Source organism: Somniosus microcephalus, chromosome 4 (genome assembly GCF_052327205.1).
Source record: "Somniosus microcephalus isolate GS21.2 chromosome 4, FLI_Smic_1.0, whole genome shotgun sequence".
Lineage (NCBI taxonomy): Eukaryota > Metazoa > Chordata > Chondrichthyes > Squaliformes > Somniosidae > Somniosus > Somniosus microcephalus.
Window position 1 is genome coordinate 238,452,572 of NC_140990.1, and position 18,602 is coordinate 238,471,173.

Genomic DNA, 18,602 nt, shown 5'->3' on the forward strand with positions numbered 1-18,602 from the left:
AATTTTTGTTTAATTCCCATTAATTGGCATACCGTTTTTATGACACTCCCGGTAAAGTGGGTACCTTGATCAGAGTCCATTTGAATTGGTATTCCCCACCTGGGGATTACTTCTTCAGCTAAGACTCTGGCAACCGTCAAAGCGGTGCAATTTCGCGTGGGGTAAGCCTCTACCCAGCGGGTGAATTGGTCTATGACCACGAGGCAGTATGTTTTGCCGTGTGACGGTGGAAGGGGACCTGTGAAGTCTATTTGTATGTGCTCCCAGGGCCCTCGCGGCCTTGGTTGATGTCCCATTTTGACCTTTATGGGTCGCCCGGGGTTATACTGCGCACAGGTGATACATCGATGGCAGTATCTCGCGATATCTCTTCTCATCCCCTTCCACCACCATTCTTTGCTGAGGCTTCCCATCATCGCTTCTCTCCCTGAGTGTACAAGCCCATGGTGGAGTTCTAATAGCGTATTTTGAATGCACTTGGGGGCCATTACCCTGTTATCCTTTCGCCAGACATTATCGCTTCCCCGCTTTGCGCCTTGTTCTTCCCACGTACCTTTTTCGACGTCGGGGGTGTCCTCATGGAGTTCGTCAATACTTATCTCATCCTCGGAGCTGCTCACAGTGGCTATTGGTACTTCTTCGATCCTTTCTTGCTCTAGTGCCCTTTGTGCTGCTTGGTCCGCAGCCTGGTTCCCCTGGTGATTTAACCAGTCCGGGCTAGTCCGGTCCGGTTCCCTCTGATGTGCCTTAATCTTAATTACTGCTACCTGTTGGGGTTTGTCGCTAGCTTCTAGGAGGGCTTCTATCCTTAGCTGGTGTTTTATGGGATTGCCTCCCGTAGTAATGAATCCCCTCCTACCCCATGTAGTCATCTAATCGTGGACCACCCCAAAGGCATACCTACTATCTGTGTAAATGTTCACGATTTTATTCTCTGACAACTCTAGTGCCCTGGTAAGAGCCACTAGCTCTGCTACTTGGGCCGATAGGCCTCCATCAATCCATCCTGACTCTACGGTTTTTAATTCGCCATTAACCACCGCCCACCCCGTTCGGGGCAGCCCATCTATATACTTGCGTGAACCATCTACGTACAACGTCTCTTCCGCTGTCGCTAAAGGGGTGTCTTTTATCCTATCTTCTTCCAGGTTCATATCTACGTCCCCACAGTTGTGGGGCTCCCCAGTTCCCAGTATTCCTTCTGCCGGGTTCTCCCCTGTGTCTCTAACAATGGTTACTGCTTTACTCGGAGGGAGGAGGACGGCCTCCCACTTGGCACGTCTCATGTTCGAGACGGATCTTAATTTCCCGGTATTCAGCATCTCTACCAGAGTGTGTTTAGTGTGCAATATAATGTTTCCTGTCATTACTATCGGCTCACTAACCTTTACTGCCCAAGCCGCACAATCCAATGCAGCTATGCACTGGGAGAGCCCTGTGACTACCGGTCCCTCCGCTGTGGAATAGTAGGCGACGGGCCTTCTTTTATCCCCATGATCCTGTGTAACTACTGCGGTGTAAAACCCTTCTTCATTGTTGCAATGTATGTGGAAGTCCTTACTCATATCTGGCAGTCCTAGCCCTGGGGCTGATACTAGCTCAGACTTTAGTTGAGTATAAACTTCCTCTTGTTCCGGTCCCCAATCTATCGGTTCCAATGCGGGTTTACCCCCTTTCACTAATCTTTGTATAGGTTCTGCTAATTTAGCAAACCCCGGGATAAAATTTCTACTGTAATTAAAGAGCCCCAGTACCTTCCTAACTCCGCGTACTGTTACGGGTCTCGGCATGCCCTGGACAGCATGTTTCCTGTCCTGTGGCATTTCTTTAAGTCCTTGGGAGATTAGATGTCCCAGGTATAGGACCTGAGTTTTTCCTATCTGTGCTTTTTTTTTTTTTTTAGGGCTTACCTTGAGGCCAGCCGTCTCTAGGGCCCTTAGTACTAAATATAGGGTTGCCAGATGGTCTGCCTTCATTTCCGAGGCTATTAGTATGTCGTCGACGTACTGCAAAATAGTGCTTCCTTTAGGTACTTCTGTTTTAGGATATCACTCATGACGCGGTGAAAAATAGCTGGGCTATTGTGGAATCCCTGTGGCAATCGGGTCCACGTATATTGTTTATCCCCTACTGTGAATGCAAATTTCTCTTGTGATTCCGGATCTAATGGGAGTGCCCAGAATCCATTAGCTATGTCTAAAACAGTGAATATCTTCTGTTCAGGGGATAGCCCATTCAAAATTGTTGAGGGACTGGCAACGATGGGGTGTAATTTAGGAGTGACCCTGTTGAGGGCCGTATAGTCTATAGTCAACCTATAGCTCCCATCAGGTTTCTCTACTGGCCATGTGGGGGAATTAGTAGTGCTCGTGGTTTCCCTCAGGATACCCCTTTCTACTAGCCCCTTCACTATGTCCACGACTGCCTTCCTGGCCTCCGCCTTTATTGGGTACTGGCGGTGGGATTAGCCAATGTCCCGCCCCGACTCACAGGAGCCATCTCGACTATTTCAACGTCCCCCTCGCCTGCAGGGGCTGTTGGTTCTGCACTGTAATATGGGGGAAGGGAGGTGGTGTCTGGACAAGTCCCCATTCGCCCCCCCTCGTATACCTTACACTCTAATTCCTTTATAATCTTTGCTTGACATTTTGCCTTTGTCTCTAGTTCCGTAACCATCTGTACTTTGTCTTGTGCAACTTTCTTTATTACGTTTACTTGTTCAATGAGTCCTGCTAGTTGGTGTACTAATAACACTCCTGCCTTCTTGGTTTTATCCTTTGTCTGTTTAGTCAACCAGCTTCTCTGGAGTTCTAAAGTCTGTGACACATCCCACCCGTCTTTCTGCATCTTCTTAATTAGCGACTGTCGGTTTGTCATATAAGAATATGTGAGGGAGCCCGAAGGTCCCCTCTTAACTTCCTCACCTGACATCGCCGCTGCTTCACCGATCGTTCCTTCGTGTCTGGAGATCTGTTCCTTAGAGAGCCCCCCTATTCTTTCCTTCCGAGAATACCCGAGCTTCTTGTCACACTCTATGCCAGCGTTCTCAGAGGTCCGGGTTTGTCTTTCTCTCAAAACTGCCCGGACATGTAACGCTTGCTTGTTGGACGGGGTTTCTACCCCTCCCCGGTGTCTGTTTACCTGATCAGGGTCCTACAACACCGACACTAATAATCTCCTAGTTCACTTAGCAACATGATATAATGCAGAAAAATGTTAACCATACTCGACTAGTATCACGACTTTAGAACACCTTGGAGTCTCGAGTCTCAGCACCTACTTCATGGTCCTGGCCTTCGCGTGGGGCATTTGCCCTCTTAACAACCAGCCTGAGGCTAGGTGTCTGAGACAAGTGTCCTCCTGATCCGAGGTTTTTCTTAGTTACTTAGTTACTATTACACAAATACAAATACACACATACAAATCAAGTAGTGTCTCTTACCCACTCAGTCTGTGTCCCAGATTCGTTTTGGTGCCGCTTCGCCGTTCAGTCGCCTTGTCGAGTGTCTCTGATTTATGGGCGGTCAAAAATCTGACTACTCACCCTGGTCACTGATTCGAACGACTGTTCAGCTCCATGGCACCCTGCTCGCAGCGCCAATTTGTTGTAGGAAAAATGATTCCTCGGAAACTAGACTTTGAGTAAGAGACAACTTTATTAAATGACAGAGCTCTGCACGTACTACAATCGGGGAGAAGCGTCTGCAACCACGCGGTCTGCGAGAGCACCTTCTCCCCGATTGTAGTACGTGCCGAGCTTATATACAATTCCAAGAAGTTGGTTTTAGATCATTTACATTCATCCAATCAATTCGTTTATTAGCGCATATCGTTATTTTCCTCCAGTCAGGAGTTTACACACTTGTGTTGCCAATTCTGCCTCTTCAGGTCTTCGTTCCGTCTTGTTCTGCGGCAGAATGTGATTAGTTCGATAATAGGATACAAGTGATTAGTTCGATGATAGGATACCAGTGAACCTTGTTAGTCCTCAGTGATCCAATTAGTCCCAGTCAGCGAATTTGTTGTTTGTGTCTTTTCCAGCAAAATCTTGTCCAGCCATCTTGTCCAGCAAAATTTTATTCTAACACCGGCATTACAGTACACATGGGGCTCTTAAAGGCACATACACTACAATTCCTCCCCTTTCAGCCAACCAGTACATAATATTTTAAGTAATTATTAATTACATGTTACAAGAAAAATAATCTACACATTGCTGCAGTTAATTAATTATAAGTCAGTCTCTCTGGAGGCATCCTGACTCGGTCCGGATAACGCCTCGGTGGTGTAGTAGTTTCTGGTGGTGTAGTAGGTTCTTTTGGCAAGGCTGATTCGGCTTGAATGCCAGTGTTGGGTTCATCGGGTTCCAGTATCACCGGATCGGAGGTAGATATGGGTATCTCTACTTCATCGTTAGGCGTATAGAGTTGTGGTGTAGGTTGTCCTTTTTCGGATGACTCTATGATTTGGTCAGCATGGCGCCTTATTATGCTTCCTCCGATGTCCACGGTATACATCAGCGGTCCTAGTCGTGTGCAGATAGTTCCAGGCTGCCATTTCTCGGTACGGTAGTCCCGGGCTAAAACTTGTTGACCTATCTGGAAGGTTCTAGTTGGCCTTTCATTCATGCCTTGAAATTGCCGGTTCTCCACGTCCCTTCTGATGTTGGGCTTGATCAAATCCAGCCGGCATCTTAGGCTTCTATTGAAGAACATCATGGCGGGAGTTTGGTTTGTAACCATATGTGTTGCATTCCTGTATGCGAACAAGAAGTTATCCACCTTGTGCTGAAGTTTTATGTCTTCATTACCCATGGCCTTTATGGCCTTCTTGAAGGTCTGGACAAACCTTTCAGCCAATCCATTGGTGGCGGGATGGTATGGAGCGGTCGTGTAGTGCTTAACCCCATTGTTTTTTTAAGAACTTCCTGAATTCTTCGGACACAAATTGCGGTCTATTATCAGAACAGATCTGTTCCGGCAGCCCATTCCTGGCAAATATGGTCCTTAATACTGTGATGGTTTTTTCCGTGGTGGTGGAGGACATCTTTATTACCTCCGGCCACTTGGAGTGTGCATCAACCGCGATTAAGAACATTGAGTCCATAAATGGACCAGCAAAGTCGATGTGTACCCTTTGCCAGGGAGATGAGGGCCACTCCCATGGATGTAGAGGGGCTTGTGGTGGAGCGTTTTGGACCTTCTGGCATCCTAGGCAGCTCTTGGTCATTTCTTCGATGTCTCCATCGATACCTGGCCACCATACAAACGCCCTGGCTAGGTTCTTCATTTTCACTCCACCCAGATGCCCCTCGTGAAGCTCCTTTGGAACTTTATCCTGGAGTTTGGGTGGAATCACCACTCTGGATCCACACATCAAGGTTCCTCGGCCCACTGACAGCTGTTCTCTTCTTTGCGAGAATGCTGGCAACAGTGGTTCGCCATGTGCTGGCCATCCCTTCACTGTTAAATCGTAGACTCGTGAGAGTCGTGTCATTTCTAGTTTCCCTTTCAATGGCAGAATTTGTTACTGGTAGACATTCGACTATGGTAGAGTGGAAAATCTCCACTGGGTCTACGGTAGGTGCTTCTTCTACCATTGGCAACGGTAGGCGCGATAACCCATCAGCATTCCCATGCTGTTTTGATCCTTTGTATTCTATGTTGTATTGGTGTGCCCCTAGAAAAAGGGACCACCTCTGTAGCCTTTGCGCTGTCATAATGGGAACACCCTTTTTAGGGTTGAATATGGAGATGAGGGGTTGATGGTCAGTCAACAAGGTAAATTTTTGTCCGTGTAGGTAATGGTTGAATTTCTTCACTCCCCATACCAAACTGAGTGCTTCCCTGTCGATTTGGGCATAGTTACGCTCAGCTGAGTTCAATGAGCGTGACGCAAAAGCTATCGGCCGTTCCGAGCCATCAGGAAATTTATGGGATAATACTGCTCCTACGCCGTAAGGGGATGCATCGCACGCCAGTCTGATTGGCAGTGACGGGTTGTAATGAGTCAAAACTTCTTTGGACGTGATTAAGTCTTTGCATTTATGGAAGGCACGTTTACAGTCTTCGCTCCATTTCCAAATTACTCCTGTTTGTAGCAGTTCATTAAGAGGGTGCAGAAGAGTTGATAAGTTCGGTAAAAATTTATGATAGTAATTTATTTATCCCAGGAACGACCTTAATTGTGAAACATTTTCAGGTGCTGGGGCTTTTATGACCGCTTCAATTTTTTCAGGTGACTTATGCAACCCTTTCTTATTAATTATGTGGCCACAATATGATATTTGATTTTGGAAAAATTCGCACTTGGGGCGATTTGCTTGTAGGCCCCGTTCTCTCAGCCTAGTGAGCACCTGCTCCAAATTGGCAAGGTGCTCGTTGTCGTTTTCTCCTGTTACAAGGATGTCGTCTAGGTAGCATTGAGTCCCCGGAATCCCTTGGAGGACTTGCTCCATAGCTTTTTGCCAGATAGCTGGAGCAGATGCGACTCAGAAAACCAGTCGATTGTACTGGTACAGGCCTTTGTGTGTATTTATCGTGAGATATTTTTTAGAGGCCTCTTCAACCTCCATCTGTAGATATGCCTGTGCCAAGTCAATTTTGGTGAAACGTTTCCCTCCGGATAGTGAGGCGAAAATATCTTCTATCCTCGGAAGAGGATACTGTACTGTGTGAAGGACCGGGTTTACAGTCACCTTGAAGTCTCCACAGATGCGAATTTTTCTCTGTTCTTCAGATTTATCATTATTCAATGCTTTCTTCATGACTGGAAAGATGGGTGTTGCCCACTCGCTCCAATCTATTTTGGATAATACGCCTGCCTTTTCCAAATTCTCCAGCTCTGCCTCGACTGCTGGACGAATTGTGTATGGCACCGGTCTTGCCTTAAAAAACTTGGGAATTGCTGCATCTTCCACTTTTATTGAGGCGGTGATGCCTTTCAAGGTTCCTAGTTTCTCTTGAAACACTTCTTTGGCGTTGGCCAAGATGTCTTTTAATCGTTCAGGTATGACGTCATCATCGTTTTTTTTCTTACTGGTCACCGTCAGTGCCTGAATGGAGTGCCAGTCTAAACGTATTTTCCTGATCCATTCACGTCCCAACAGCGGTGGACCACCATCTTGTAGAATGTATAAATACAACTTTTGTATTTCCTTGCCGTTGTATACAACAGGTACCCTTATTTTTCCTTTGGGGTATACTTTCTGCCCCGTATATGTTTTCAAGATAATGGATGTGTCTTTTAAAGGTATATGCGGAAATAGCCGCTCGTAATCCCGTCGATTTATGACGGTCAGAGCTGATCCTGTATCTAGCTCCATTTTAACTGGGGACCCTGCAATCGTGAGGGTAACCCAAATGGTCTGGTAATCATCTTTGGCAATTACATTATGTAATTTGAGACAGCTTAGTCTCTTGTTTTCGGAGTCGCTATCGCTCTTCTGATCTTCGGAGCTACTGTCCGTTATCATTTGTACCTTTCTGTACTTTTCTTTATTGATTTTTTTTTTCCTGTCTGTGGATTTTTTTTGTCCCGATCGGCATACCCGTGCAATGTATCCAATCTTTCCGCATTGCCTGCATGCTTTGTCCTTGAACCAGCAGTCCCTCTGGTCATGGGTGGGTCTGCCGCAGCGATAACATCTCTCGAAACCCTGTGTCATTTCATGGGTGCCGAAGTCCTGTGTCTTTTGTTGTATCTCTGCAGCTCCTCTTGCGGCTGCTTCGTATGATACAGCCATACTGAAAGCCTTGTCCAGTGTTTAATCTTTTTCAGAAAGCAGCCTTTTCTGTGTTCTTTCACTTAAGAGACCGCAGACGAATTTGTCTCGAAGATAATCTGCTAGCCCTGCCCCAAATTGGCAGTGTTTTGATAGCTTTCTTAATTCGGTGAGGTAATCAGCGTTACTTTCATTCTTGTGTTGATTTCTCTTGAAGAATTTGAATCGTTCCGCTATCAGCAGCGGTGTTGGGTTTAAGTGCTCCTGTAGGGTATCAACAATTTCTTTAAAATTCTTGTCCTTTGGTTTGGCTGGAGTGATTAAATTTCGTAACAGCCCATATGTCTTTGCGCCCATTAGATTTAGCAGTACTGAAGCTTTTTTTTCATCTTCTATTCCATTTGCGGTGCAATATCCCTCCACTCTTTCCACATATGTGGTCCAATCCTCTATCTCGTTATCAAAAGCATCAATATTGCCAGACTTAGGCATCCTAGAAATAAAATGGCGCTTCCCGCGCTTTTCTTTCTTTTCTGCAGAAAAGATATGGCGCTTCCCGCGCTTCCCCGCCGCTGCTGCCGATGACAACGCTGTTTCCCGCGGTTTCCGTTCTTTTTATTTATTTATTTACAGTTGGAGACTCGTTCCCGCCGGACTCTCTCTCTAGGTCTGAACGCTGACCTGCTTGCAGCGCCGGCCGTCTCCCGAGTGCTCCCTCCCCGTCTGTTACTGCTTGCCTCCGCTTTCGCTGCTTGGCCTAGCTGTAGAGCCAGCCGCTGGAGCCCCAGCCCGACGCCCAGGAAGGATTATTGCTGTACCTGCCACCAGCTTGGCTAGCTGGTGAAACCACAGCTTTTTCTTTTTCTTGATTTTTCTTGAACTTTGGACGCCAGAGGAATCGATGTCCTTGAGGTGCTGCCGAATTGCAGGTAAGTCCGTTTCCAATTCGTCGCCACTGTTGTGTCTGTGTGTTGATAGAGACACTGAAGACAGGAGTTGGTTTCATAGGTGTTTACTAAACAAAGTCTGGAGGGGAACTAACTGATACAACACAATATACAGGCTTATATAGCCCGAGTGGCCATTACCGGCATTACAGTACACATGGGGCTCTTAAAGGCACATACACTACACATTCCTCCTGGATGGTGGACTTATCCACTTTAGGTACTGCCAGCCTTTCTCATACCGCCTCTCTATCTATTTTTATCTCATCCAGTATCCCGACAACCTCCTCATTTATCGTAACTTTGGCAAAGTCCTCTTCCTTGGTAAACACCAATGCAAAGTACTCATTTAGTACCTTAGCTATGTGTGGTGTATGTGCCTTTAAGAGCCCCAGGTGTGCTGTAATGCCGGTAATTGCCACTCGGGCTATATAAGCCTGTATATTGTGTATATCCGTTAGAACCCCCCCCCCAGACTTTGCTTAGTAAATACCTATGAACCAACTCCTGTCTTCAGTGTCTTTATCAACACACGGACACTACAGTGGCGACGAAGTGGAAACGGACTTACCTGCAATTCGGCAGCACCTCAAGGACATCGATTCCTCGGGCGTCCAGAAGACTCAAAGAAGTGAGAGAAGCTGTGGTTTCACCAGCTGGCCAAGCTGGTGGCAGGTACTGCGCTAATCCTTCCTGGGCGTCAGGCTGGGGCTCCAGCGGCTGGCTCTACAGCTGAGACAGGCAGCGAAATTGGAGGCAATCAATAACGGACTGGGAGGGAGCACTCGGGAGACGGCCGGCACGGCAAGCAGGTCAGCGTTCAGACCTCCGGCGGGAACGAGTCTCCAACAGTAAATAAAAAATAAAAAAAGAGAACGGAAACCGCAGTAAACAGCATTGTTATCGGCAGCAGCGGCGGGAAAGCGCAGGAAGCGCCATATCTTTGCTACAGAAAAGAAAAAAAAAGCGCGGGAAGCGCCATATCTTTTCTGAAATGCCTAAGTCTGGCAATATTGATGCTTTGATAGCGAAATAGAGGATTGGACCACATACGTGGAAAGAGTAGAGGTATATTGCACTGCAAATGGAATAGAAGATGAAAAAAAAGCTTCAGTACTTCTGAACTTAATGGGCGCAAAGACATACGGGCTGTTACGAAATGTAATCACTCCAGCCAAACCAAAGGACAAGAATTTTAAAGAAATTGTTGATACCCTGCAGGAGCACTTAAACCCAACACCGCTGCTGATAGCGGAACGATTCAAGTTCTTCAAGAGAAATCAACACAAGAATGAAAGTAATGCTGATTGCCTAACCGAATTAAGAAAGCTATCAAAGTACTGCCAATTCGGGGCAGGACTATCAGATTATCTTCGAGACCAAATTCGTTTGCAGTCTCTTAAGTGAAGGAACACAAAAAAGACTGCTTTCTGAAAAAGATTTAACATTGGACAAAGCTTTCAGTATGGCTGTATCATACGAAGCAGCAGCAAAAGGAGCTGCAGAGATACAACAAAAGACACAGGACTTCGGCACCCATGAAATGACACAGGGTTTCGAAAGATGTTATCACTGCGGCAGATCCACCCATAACCAGAGGGACTGCTGGTTCAAGGACAAAGCATGCAGGCAATGCGGAAAGATTGGACACATTGCACGGGTATGCCGATCTGGACAAAATAAATCCACTGACAGAAAAAAAAAAATCAATAAAGAAAAGTACAGGAAGGTACAAATGATGACGGACAGTAGCTCCAAAGACCAGAAGAGCGATAGCGGCTTCGAAAACAAGAGACTAAGCTGTCTCAAATTACATAATGTACTTGCCAAAGATGATTACCAGACCATTTGGGTTACCCTCACAATAGCAGGGTCCCCAGTTAAAATGGAGCTAGATACAGGATCAGCTCTAACCGTAATAAATCGACGGGATTACGAGAGGCTATTTTCGCATATACCTCTGAAAGACACATCCATTATCTTAAAAACATATACGGGGCAGAAAGTATACCCCAAAGGAAAAATAAGGGTGCCTGTTGTATACAACGGCAAAGAAATACAAAAGTTGTATTTATACATTCTACAAGATGGTGGTCCACCGTTGTTGGGACGTGAATGGATCAGGAAAATACGTTTAGACTGGCACTCCATTCAGGCACTGACGGTGACCAGCAAGGAAAAAAACAATGATGACATCATACCTGAACGATTAAAAGACATCTTGGCCAACGCCAAAGAAGTGTTTCAAGAGAAACTAGGAACCTTGAAAGGCATCACCGCCTCAATAAAAGTGGAAGATTCAGCAATTCCCAAATTTTTTAAGGCAAGACCGGTGCCATACGCAATACGTCCAGCAGTCGAGGCAGAGCTGGAGAATTTGGAAAAAGCAGGCGTATTATCCAAAATAGATTGGAGCGAATGGGCAACACCCATCGTTCCAGTCATGAAAAAAGCATTGAATAAAGATAATTCTGAAGAACAGAGAAAAATTCGCATCTGTGGTGACTTCAAGGTGACTGTAAACCCGGTCCTTCACACAGTACAGTATCCTCTTCCGAGGATAGAAGATATTTTCGCCTCACTATCCGGAGGGAAACGTTTCACCAAAATTGACTTGGCACAGGCATATCTACAGATGGAGGTTGAGGAGGCCTCTAAAAAGTATCTCACGATAAACACACACAAAGGCCTGTACCAGTACAATCGACTGGTTTTTGGAGTAGCATCAGCTCCAGCTATCTGGCAAAGAGCTATGGAGCAAGTCCTGCAAGGGATTCCGGGGACTCAATGCTACCTAGACGACATCCTTGTAACAGGAGAAAACTACAACGAGCACCTTGCCAATTTGGAGCAGGTGCTCACTAGGCTGAAAGAACGGGGCCTATGAGCGAATCGTCCCAAGTGCGAATTTTTCCAAAATCAGATATCATATTGTGGCCACATAATTAATAAGGAAGGGTTGCATAAGTCACCTGGAAAAATTGAAGCGGTCATAAAAGCCCCAGCACCTGAAAATGTTTCACAATTAAGGTCGTTCCTGGGATTAATAAATTACTATCATAAATTTTTACCGAACTTATCAACTCTTCTACACCCTCTTAATGAACTTCTACAAACAGGAGTGATTTGGAAATGGAGCGAAGACTGTAAACGTGCCTTCCATAAATGCAAAGACTTAATCACATCCGAAGAAGTTTTGGCTCATTACAACCCATCACTGCCAATCAGACTGGCGTGGGATGCATCCCCTTACGGCATAGGAGCAGTATTATCCCATAAATTCCCTGATGGCTTGGAACGGCCGATAGCTTTTGCGTCACGCTCATTAAACTCAGCTGAGCGTAACTATGCCCAAATCGACAGGGAAGCACTCAGCCTGGTATGGGGAGTGAAGAAATTCAACCATTACCTACACGGACAAAAATTTACCTTGTTGACTGACCATCAACCCCTCATCTCCATATTCAACCCTAAAAAAGGTGTTCCCATTAGGACAGCGCAAAGGCTACAGAGGTGGTCCCTTTTTCTAGGGGCACACCAATACAACATAGAATACAAAGGGTCAAAACAGCATGGGAATGCTGACGGTTTATCGCGCCTACCGTTGCCAACGGTAGAAGAGGCACCTACAGTAGACCCAGTAGAGATGTTGCACTCTACCATAGTGGAATGTCTACCAGTGACAAATTCTGCCATTGAAAGGGAGACGAGAAATGACCCGACTCTCTCCCGGGTCTACGATTTAACAGTGAAGGGATGACCAGCACATGGCGAACCACTGTTGCCAGCATTCTCGCAAAGAACAGCTGTCAGTGTGCTGAGGAACCTTGATGTGTGGATCCAGAGTGGTGATTCCACCCAAACTCCAGGATAAAGTGCTAAAGGAGCTTCACGAGGGGCATCTGGGTGGAGTGAAAATGAAGAACCTAGCTAGGGCGTTTGTATGGTGGCCAGGTATCGATGGAGACATCGAAGAAATGACCAAGAGCTGCCTAGGCCAAAACGCTCCACCACAAGCCCCTCTACATCCATGGGAGTGGCCCTCATCTCCCTGGCAAAGGGTGCACATCGACTTTGCTGGTCCATTTATGGACTCAATGTTCTTAATCGCAGTTGATGCACACTCCAAGTGGCCGGAGGTAATAAAGATGTCCTCCACCACCACGGAAAAAACCATCACAGTATTAAGGACCATATTTGCCAGGAATGGGCAGCCGGAACAGATATGTTCTGATAATGGACCGCAATTTGTGTCCGAAGAATTCAGAAAGTTCTTAAAAAACAATGGGGTTAAGCACTACACGTCCGCCCCATACCATCCCGCCACCAATGGATTGGCTGAAAGGTTTGTCCAGACCTTCAAGAAGGCCATAAAGGCCATGGGTAATGAAGACATAAAACTTCAGCACAAGGTGGATAACTTCTTATTCGCATACAGGAATGCAACACATATGGTTACCAACCAAACTCCCGCCATGATGTTCTTCAATAGAAACCTAAGATGCCGGCTGGATTTGGTCAAGCCCAACATCAGAAGGGACGTGGAGAACCGGCAGTTTCAGGGCATGAATGAAAGGCCAACTAGAACCTTCCAGATAGGTCAACAAGTTTTGGCCCGGGCCTACCGTACCGAGAAATGGCAGCCTGGAACTATCTGCACACGACTAGGACCACTGATGTATACCGTGGACATCGGAGAAAGCATAATAAGGCGCCATGCTGACCAAATCATAAAGTCATCCAAAAAGGGACAACCTACACCACAACTCTATACATCTAACGATGAAGTAGAGATACCCATATCTACCTCCGATCCGGTGATACTGGAACCCGATGAACCCGACACTGGCATTCAAGCCGAATCAGCCTTGCCAGAAGAACCTACTACACCACCAGAAACTACTACACCCCCGAGGCGTTATCCGGACCGAGTCAGAAAGCCTCCTGAGAGACTAACTTATAATTAATTAACTACAGCAATGTATATTATTTTTGCTTATAACATGTAATTAATAATTACTTAAAATATGATGTACTGGTTAGCTAAAAGGGGAGGAATTGTGGTGTATGTGCCTTTAAGACCCCCAGGTGTGCTGTAATGCCGGTAATTGTCACTCGGGCTATATAAGCCTGTATATTGTGTATATCCGTTAGAACCCCCCCCCCCCAGACTTTGCTTAGTAAATACCTATGAACCAACTCCTGTCTTCAGTGTCTTTATCAACACACGGACACTACACTATGCCTTCTGCCTCCACCAATAGAGCTCCATTTTGGTCCCTAAACAGCCCCACCGCTCCTCTGACAACCCTTTTACTGTTAATATACCTATAGAAGAACTTTAAAAACAAATGACTGGTTTCCCAGTTTAGGGCTGTGAAATTAGCCAAGACATACAAATTCCTTTGGCTTTTGAAACCTATTGATAATAGATATTACCTGGCATTATCTACATTATATTCACAACATAATCATTTTGATTCCTGAATAGTGACAAAAATGGAAATCTCATAGTTTTTGTTGGAAAGGATTTCTAATTATAATATTGACATTAACTAAACAACTTAACACGTAATTTAGAAATTATTGATAGTAGAATCAGATGACATAGATTTATTTGATGGTGCAGTATGCATTTGAAATTGTGATTAAATTCACTATTTTATTTATGTTTATTACAGCTTGGTTTAGGAGAGTATGGATATTTACCAAATAGAAAATGTTAAATTCTGTCATTTGTGTGCGATATGTCAGAGATATTTTTCAAAAAAAAACTTTTAATTCCAACACATTTGGATGGAACTTTCAAAAGCATTGCTAGTTTGAAGGTATTGCAAACTGCAGGTGAGCTCAACCATCAATGAAGCAGCTCCATTCAGGATCTAGGTCTCTAAGTTTACCCACAGTGCAGCACTGTCAAAATTGCTCTGAAGTCAATTTGAATAGAAGGTGCCATTTGTTTGATCCGCTACATAATAGAGATGAGGTAAAGAGAAGAAAGTCATCTAAGCAGGTCCTACACATCAGCATAATGTACAGGGTAGACAAATAGATTGAAATTCTTCTTCTCTCTTAGGTTCTTATGTTTTAGTACCTGTCCAGCTAGTTGAAAAATCATGTCCCTTTAACAGATCTGTATGTAAGACAAACATCTGCCCATCTTCAGATCAAATGTGTGCTACTTACTTTCTCTCCTATATCTCAGCTGTTTCAGTACTACAACGTTTTTGTCAAACTGTTCATAGATGTTCTGAGGCAGTGTCAGTACAAAGGCAACTTGGGGACCTGCTTGGTGTGAAATTTATGATTGAAGTACAAATTGCAAAACCATTTAAAAACGTTGAGTATATATGTTTTTCTAAGGTGAAAATATATCAAACCAGAATGTAAGAAACTGGATACAGCCTGTGTCAGCCTGAAAACAATCAAGGTTAACAACCAGTGTCAGCATGAAAACGATCAAGTCTTTCTAGTTGCAACGCTTTTGGATTAAAAATAACCATATTTTTAATGTAAACAAAGAAAAAAATCCTGAAGATGCTGGGAACATTCAGGATTTGTGGAGAGCACAGATAAGGCCTACTCCCGAGGTCCCCACCATCACAGAAACCAGTCTTCAGCCAATTCGATTCACTCCACGTGATATCAAGAAACGGCTGAGCGCACTGGATACAGCAAAGGCTATCGGCCCCAACAACATCTCGGCTATCGTGCTGAAGACTTGTGCTCCAGAACTGGCCGTGCCTCTAGCCAAGCTGTTCCAATACAGCTACAACACTGGCATCTACCCGACAATGTGGAAAACTGCCCAGGTATGTCCTGTCCACAAAATGCAGGACAAATTCAATCCGGCCAATTACCACCCCATCAGTCTACTCTCAATCAGCAGCAAAGTGATGGAAGGTGTCATTGACAGTGCTATCAAGCGGCACTTACTCACCAATAACCAGCTCACTGATGCCCAGTTTGGGCTCCGCCTAGACCACTCGGCTCCCGACCTCACTACAGCCTTGGTCCAAATATGGACAAAAGAGCTGAATTCCAGAGGTGAAATGAGAGTGGCTGCCCTAGACATCAAGGCAACATTTGACCGTGTGTGGCATCAAGGAGCCCTAATAAAACTGAAGTCAATGAGAATAGGAGGGAAAACTCTCCACTGGCTGGAGTCATACCTAGCACAAAGAAAGATGGTTGTGGCGGTTGAAGATCAATCATCACAGCCCCAGGACATTGCTGCAGGAGTTCCTCAGGCCCAAACATCTTCAGTTGCTTCATCAATGACCTGCCCTCCAACATAAGGTCAGAAATGGGGATGTTCGCTGATGACAGCACAGTGTTCAGTGCCATTCACAACTCCTCAGATAATGCAGCAGTCCATGCCCGCATGCAACAAGACCTAGACGATGTTGAGGCTTGGGCTGGTAAGTAGCAGGTATTATTCGCGTCACAGAAGTGCCAGGCAATGACTATCTCCAACAAGCGAGAGTCTAACCACTGCCCCTTGACATTCAACGGCATTACCATCGCCGAATCCCCACCATCAACATCCTGGGGATTATCATTGACCAGAAACTTAACTGAACCAGCCACATAAATACTGTGGCAACAAGAGCAGGTCAGAGGCTAGGTATTCTGCGGCAAGTGTCTCACCTCCTGACTCCCCAAAGCCTTTCCACCATCTACAAGGCACAAGTAAGGAGTGTGATGGAATACTCTCCACTTGCCTGGATGAGTGCAACTCAACAACACTCAAGAAGCTCGACACCATCCAGGACAAAGCAGCCCGCTTGATTGGCACCCCAACCACCACCTTAAACATTCACTCCCTCCACCACCGGCGTACCGTGGCTCCAATGTGCACCATCTACAAGATACACTGCAGCAACTCGCCAAGGCTTCTTCGGCAGCACTTCTCAAACCCGCGACCTCTATCACCTAGAAGGATAAGGGCAGCAGGCACCTCCAAGTTCCCCTCCAAGTCACACACCATCCTGACTTAGTATATCGCCGATCCTTCATCGTCGCTGGGTCAAAATCCTGGAACTCCCTACCTAACAGCACGGACTGTAGCGGTTCAAGAAGGCGGGTCATCACCACCTTCTCAAGGGCAATTAGAGATGGGCAATAAATGCTGGCCTTGCCAGCGACGCCCACATCCCATAAACGAATTTTAAAAAAGTTAACATTTGGAATGTCCACACCTGCAATGTTAATTCCTCGGTCCTATCCGTTTTACTGTCACCTTAAGGACATTCCTTCTATTTAAGTGGCTTTCTCCCTCCTTTATACCAATTATAACATTTCACTCCTGAGATTTCCCCAGGCGAGGGTGGAACCTCGCGGGTGCCGCTGAAAGGCCGGCGCGTGCGCTGAGTGCTGCGCGTGCACGGGGAGGTGGTGCGCGCGCCTCCAACGGTCAGTATCGCGCCGCGTCGCGCCCGCGCACCTGGCGTGGGACGAGCACCAAGAGGAAGTGTTGCTGTGACTGCGACCCACATGACGGGCTGAGTGGCTGCAAATAAGTCGGAACAAACAAACAAAATAAAACAAATTGCTAACTGACGATGTTGGAAGGCAGGCGGCGAGCAGCCGTCGTGAATGCTTGGTCTGAGCCACAGGACAGTTGCAGCGAGCCGCAGCCGCTCTCAGATGCCAGGAGGAAGCGACCAGCGTCGACACCCCATCTGTTCGCCGCGGCGGCAGCAAATCCCCCGGCATTGTCCCAAGGGGCGAAGGAGATGGCCGAGAAGTGCACAGAAGTGGGCGGTCCCGAGGAACAGATCTGCAGAGGCATATTCGAGATAGAAAAGAGAAGCTGCGACGTGCTGTTGACGTGGAGCAGATTGACATGGACGGCGATTGAGCCGGAAAGCCCGGCAGGTGCGTGCCACTGGTCAGTGTGTTGGCAGTGGGAGCTAGAGCTGACAGCAGGGCCCTGCACACATTGCACCGCGCTGCATTCTCTCACCTTTCCACCTAGTCGGCAGTAGGCATCTTTATCTATCTGGTCTTCCTGCTCAAACTCTCATCATAACGGCTGCAGTAATGCAACAGTTGTAGGGAAGAGCTAAGTTTTTTTGTTTAGATTTTCGAAAATATTCCGATTCGACAAGATTACGAAAATATAAGTTCCTTTTCTTTTAAAATCATTTCTTAACAACAACAACAAAAAAATAGCTCCCGTGATTTAAAGTAGATTGAGTGTTCTGTGTAACAAAAAACAAATTCATTGGTGGCCGATAGCAATTGGCCCAAAGGTACAATGTAATTGAAAAGCTCAAAACAGCACTGTACCATAAACGTGGTGTAAGTAATTTACCTCAATGCAAATTGGAATCTTGCATAAGTTTCACAGTATGTTTGTGCTGAACAGCTATTAGATAAGCACTATTGTTTCTAGACTCAACCATCTGAATTTGAAAAAGGATTTTTTTTACATAGGCTTCTACAAAGTTTGCATATCTGGGTGAATAGTGGGGCGCATAAGGCAATGCCCCTTTTCTATATTAAAACTTTCAGAAAACACAGATATTGCTGAGTTCCTGTTTGTTTCTATCATTTTTGTAGCAAAGTGCTGCTGTTGGGCATGTCATGTCATGTCACAGTTATACTGCAGCTACAGTATGTTGACAATTTTTAAAGCATGAATGTGAGTGAACTACTAGAGTTTACTGCTCACTCACATCTCTTCTGAGGCAAGGAAGTAGAGCTCATCTGAGTACCTCTGTGTGCTTGGAATGCCAATTACAGCCCTGATGACTGCTGATGAAAATTACTTTTTAACTTTTAAAAGTAAAGTTTTAAAAAACACACCTTATGAAACTGCAATCGATGTGCAGTTATAGTTGTGCCCTGACCCAGACTTTACTTCTCTAGCTTATATAACAACAGAAAACGCTGGAAAAACTCAGCAGGCCAGACAGCATCTGTGG

General features: G+C 45.7%; 1 protein-coding gene across 10 annotated transcripts in view; it reads left to right on the forward strand.

Moving 5' to 3' along the window:
* Positions 1 to 16,999: 16,999 nt before the first annotated feature.
* Positions 17,000 to 18,602, forward strand: part of cerkl (CERK like autophagy regulator) — a 270,368-nt gene continuing 268,765 nt past the window's right edge. For 3 of the 10 annotated variants that reach the window (XR_015078154.1, XR_015078155.1, XM_085985969.1), the window contains exon 1: positions 17,003 to 17,550. Coding sequence is in view for 7 of the 10 variants with exons in the window: in XM_085985969.1 (XP_085842095.1) it covers positions 17,235 to 17,550 (316 nt within the window). In the remaining 3 variants the exon portion in view is untranslated. Of the gene's footprint in view, positions 17,551 to 18,602 lie in introns of all 10 variants that reach the window. The other 7 variants (XR_015078153.1, XM_085985970.1, XM_085985966.1 and 4 more) reach the window with 5 other exon arrangements.